The sequence below is a fragment of the Lucilia cuprina genome, chromosome 2 (genome assembly GCF_022045245.1).
Source record: "Lucilia cuprina isolate Lc7/37 chromosome 2, ASM2204524v1, whole genome shotgun sequence".
NCBI classification, from domain to species: domain Eukaryota; kingdom Metazoa; phylum Arthropoda; class Insecta; order Diptera; family Calliphoridae; genus Lucilia; species Lucilia cuprina.
The window spans coordinates 66,199,501-66,204,269 of NC_060950.1; the positions used below are offsets into that span (position 1 = coordinate 66,199,501).

At 29.3% G+C, this 4,769-nt stretch overlaps 1 protein-coding gene across 1 annotated transcript in view; it reads left to right on the plus strand.

Moving 5' to 3' along the window:
• The first annotated feature begins 3,667 nt into the window (after positions 1–3,667).
• LOC111679577 (ionotropic receptor 40a) overlaps positions 3,668–4,769 on the plus strand; it is a 7,623-nt gene continuing 6,521 nt past the window's right edge. Inside the window, exon 1 of the mRNA XM_046956167.1 lies at positions 3,668–3,695. Within this exon, the coding sequence (XP_046812123.1) occupies positions 3,668–3,695 (28 nt within the window). The remainder of the gene's footprint in view (positions 3,696–4,769) is intronic.

Below are 4,769 nucleotides of genomic sequence, written 5' to 3' on the forward strand. Positions count from 1 at the left end.
GTTCTGTTCTAGTTCTGTTCTAGTTCTGTTCTAGTTCTGTTCTAGTTCTGTTCTAGTTCTGTTCTAGTTCTGTTCTAGTTCTGTTCTAGTTCTGTTCTAATTCTGTTCAAGTTCTGTTCTAATTCTGTTCTAATTCTGTTGTAGTTCTGTTCTATTCTATTTCTGTTCTAGTTCTGTTGTAAGTTCTGTTCTTGTTATGTTCTAGTTCTGTTGTAAGTTCTGTTCTAGTTCTGTTCTAATTCTGTTCTTGTTCTGTTGTAGTTCTATTCTACTTCTATTCTATTATAGTTCTATTCTAGTTCTGCTCCAATTCTTTTCCAATTATTTTCTAGTTCATTTCTAAATCAGTTGCAACTGCGTTGCAATACGTTTTTGGGTTAAAATGCAGTCTTCTTAATCCAGTTGTTTCTCTAATGATAATTTTACCCAATTAAAATCCTTTACTTTCATTTCCCTTGAGAAAATTTAAATCTTAAACCTAAAATTTATTTACATAAATTTTATTTTATTTATCTTAAAATTTTATCTTTGTTTTGAGGAATTTAGTAGATTTTTTTTCAAGACTAAAATTTATGTTACAAAAATAAACTTCACTTTTTCTTTCTGTGAAACTGAAAACGCGTCTGTTAAAAAACCAAAAAAAAATCTGAAGATTTTTTTCTTAATGCCAAAAGCCTATTACAATTTTTCTATGTATAGCACATTTATTGGAAAGTAGAAAAAATTTTCTCAAAACAAAACTTAAACTAAAGCTAAAGACTAGACCATGCCACAGACCCAAACTAAACAAATAAATATAGACAGATGTAGGAATATTTCTTTTTTTTGTTGTCTTAAGATCGTCATTATCATCACCATTACGACAACATATGTACGCGAATATGTTTGCGGCAAGAAATCGATGAATGCCACACACAATTATACAGAGTTTTTGAAAATATATTAGCTATTTTGTGGCAGCATGTTGCTCTATTGGTTGGCTGGGTGCTGAAAAACCAATAAAGTATTTAAAAGTAGAAATAGAAAAAAAAACTAGAAATTTATAGAAAAAGCTACATGCTGTTGTAAAGAAAAAAGAATTGGGAAGAAGAAAAAAATAACAATAACAAAAATAAAATTACACTTCTTTTAATAAACCAGCATCAATTGCATGCTTTGGTAATTGCATTGGCACTCGCATCAACTTAAGATGCGAACAGGAACAGTGGAACAGTCAGATACTTGTAACTTTTCTGTGGAATAAGCTCGTCAGTTGGAATAACTTTTCTATAAGAAAAGCTGGTAAGTTCTTGACAATCTTGTGAGTTCTTGACAATCTTGTCAGTTATTGACAACTTTTCCACAGGAAAAGTTCGTTAGTTTTTGACAAAATGTTTAAGGGAAAAGCTTGACTGTTTTTTACAACTTTCGTAGAGCAAAAACTTGTAAGTTTTAGCATTTTTCTTATAGAAAAGAATTTGTCAGTTTTTTATAAAATTTGGTAAAAGCATTTTTTGACAACTTTTTTTTGTGGAAAAAGCTTGTGCGTTTTTCTTAATAGTTGTAGGAAAAGTGCCAGTTATTGACAACTTTCGTGTAGGAATAGTTTGTCAGTTATTTGCCAACTTTACTGTAGTAATAGTTTGTCATTTATTGACAACTTGGTATAGGAATAGTTTGTCAGTTTTTGACAACTTTTCTACAAGAAAAGTTTATTCGTTTTTTACAACATTTTTCTATGAAAAATCTTGTCAGTTTTTTACAACTTTTGTAAAGCAAAAGCTTTACTTTAGTTTGTTAGTTATTGAAAACTTTCGTAAAGGAATAGTTTGTCAGTTAATGACAACTTTCATGTAGAAATAGTTTGTCAGTTATTGACAACATTCGTATAGGAGTATTTTGTATGTTTTTGACAACTTTTGTGTATAAATAGATTTTCAATTTTTGACAACATTTCAGTTGTCAGTTATTGACAACTTTCGTAAAGGAATAGTTTGTCAGTTATTGACAACTTTCGTGTAGAAATAGTTTGTCAGTTATGGACAACATTTGTGTTAGAATAGTTTGTATGTTTTTGACAACTTTCGTGTAGAAATAAATTGTCAATTTTTTACAACTTTTGTACAGAAAAATTTCATAAGTTTTTGACAAAATTTTCATAGGAAATGTTTGTCAGTTTTTGACTGACAAGTTTGTAAGTTTATAGTATCTTTCTTATAGGAAAAGCTTGTCAGTTTTTGATAAATTTTTTGGTAAAAGCATTTGTATGGGATGTTTTTCTGACAACTTTTCTATTGGAAAATTTTATCAGTTTTCGACTATCTTTCTATAGGAAAATTTTGTAAAAGTTACTATGACAAAAACATGATTTTTTTTTAACAACTTTTCTATAGGGAAAACTTGATAGTTTTTTTTTACATACTTTCTATAGGAAATGCTTGTCATTTTTTGACAACTTTTTAATGAGAAAATCATGTCAGCTTTTGACAACATTTTTATGGAAAGATTTTGTTATTGTTTAACAACTTTTCTCTAGAAAAAACTTATCGGTTTTTGAAAACATTTCCATAAGAAAAGCTTGTCAGATTTCGACAAGTATCCCATGAGATTTTGACAACTTTTATGCTGAAAAAGCTTTTAACAAGTTTCCTATAGAAAAAGCTTGTTAGTTTTTACAAAATTTCTACGGGAATACGATTGTCAGCTTTTGATAACATTTCTACAGGAAAAGCATGTCAGTTTTTGACAACTCATGTTAGCTTTTGACAACTTTTGTATGGAAAAAACTTGTCAGTTTTTGACTACTTTTCGAAAGGAAAAACATGTCTGTTTTTTACAACTTTTTTATGAAAAAAACTTGTTACTGTTTAACACTTTTCCCTGGGAAAACTTATCGCTTTTTGAAAACTTTTTTATAAGAAAAGCTTGTCAGATTTTGACAAGTTTCCTATATGTCATATTTTGACAACTTTTGTGCTGAAAAAGCTTGTCAGTTTTTGACAAGTTTTTAATAGCTTTTCTATCACAAGCGCTTGTAAGATTTTAACAAGTATATAGAAAAAGCTTTTGTCACCTTTTTGTGTCAGTTTTTTTAAGCTCTTCATATTTTTCTTTAAGTAAATTAACCTTTTTAACCACAGTACTATTTGTTTTTTGCTCTCAACTCTATTTCAATTGAATTTACTTGCTCCATAGACTTGTGGGTTAGATTAGAAAGTTGTGGTCGATTGTTGGCGGCCGTCTTCACTGCCTGACTGACTGACTGAGCTTATTCGTCTGCAATGGTGGTGGTATTTTAAATGGCTTTCAATAAATACAAATTTTATTAAGAGCTTTAATAGAGAAGACAAGGAAAACGAAAAACGAAACAATTTGAAATTATTCTTGAAAGTTTATATCAATAAAAGATCAATTTAAAACTAACAAATGGTAATAAGGAACTGGCAGACATTCCCAAGCCAAAACGGCAGAAAACGATAACTTTTTCACGTTAGAGATAAATTAGAAAAAATAAAAAAGTTTAGAAAGAAACTGAAAACCAGCAACAAGATTGTCTTGTTTATGAGATAGAAGATGTCTATGGCATGGACAGTCATCGAGTCATCAGAGTGTGTGTGTGTGTTGAAAGAGAAATTATGTTGCAAGGTTAATAAAAATCAAATCAATATTCCACATCATGTTTAAGAAAATGGGTGTTAGTTCCCATGATCAAGAGTGTTAAAGGATGATGTTGTTATTTTTTACAATTTCTTCACAATTTCTTAATGCAAATATTACATGTTTCAAAACTGGTGTCAGCATGAGTCTAGAGGCTGCTGCAACAATTGCTGTGATGGTGATGATGATGCTGATGATGCCATTATTTAATGTTCATTTCATTTTCATGCTCTAAACTAATTTCTATGGTTGTTTAATGAAAATGTTGTTGATTGTATGTAATTGTTTGTGATGAGAGTAAAAACAATATATCTAAAGACTTTTCATTTCTAAAAAAGCCGGATTGGGTGCAACATCTTCGTCTTCTGTTGCCATCATCGTCATTATCTTTAGTATAAGAGGCAGCAGCTTCTATAAACAATTTCAATTTCTTTCCTCAATTAGTGTGTTTGTACAGAAACTTGTCTAAAAGCGTTAAATTGTTTTTATTTTTTTTTTCATTTTCCAATTTTACATTTAATATTTTTCATTAATGTCAAGATCATGTTAGTTTTCTTTCGTATTTATTTACCTTTCTATCATTTTAAATTTATCTCTTGCAAGAAATTCCATCTTTTAAAAGACATTTCTTTTCAAGGAAGTACTTAAGAGTTGATCATTTACTTTGTCCGTACTTTTTTTTTCTATTTTTATAAGAAAATCTTTATATTTTAAACAAATGTCATTAAGATTTATGTTGCGATGTGATAAATTTTATGCTTAATTGATTTACTTACTTGAGTATAGTTTAAATGATTTAAGAGTCATCTACTTAGGCTGTTAGTAAAACTTCATTAAAGAAAACTATTACTGTTCTTGGGTAAAAATCTTCCAATATCGGACAAACTTCTCCAGAACTAGAACATAATTAGAACAAAACTGAACTAAAACTGAACTAGAACTAACTAGAACTTAACTAGAACTGAACTAGAACTAGAACTGAACTAGAACTAGAACTAGAACTGGACTAGAACTGAACTAGAACTAACTAGAACTGAACTAGAACTGAACTAGAACTGAATTAGAACTGAACTAGAACTGAACTAGAACTGAACTAGAACTGAACTAGAACCGAACTAGAACTGAACTAGAAC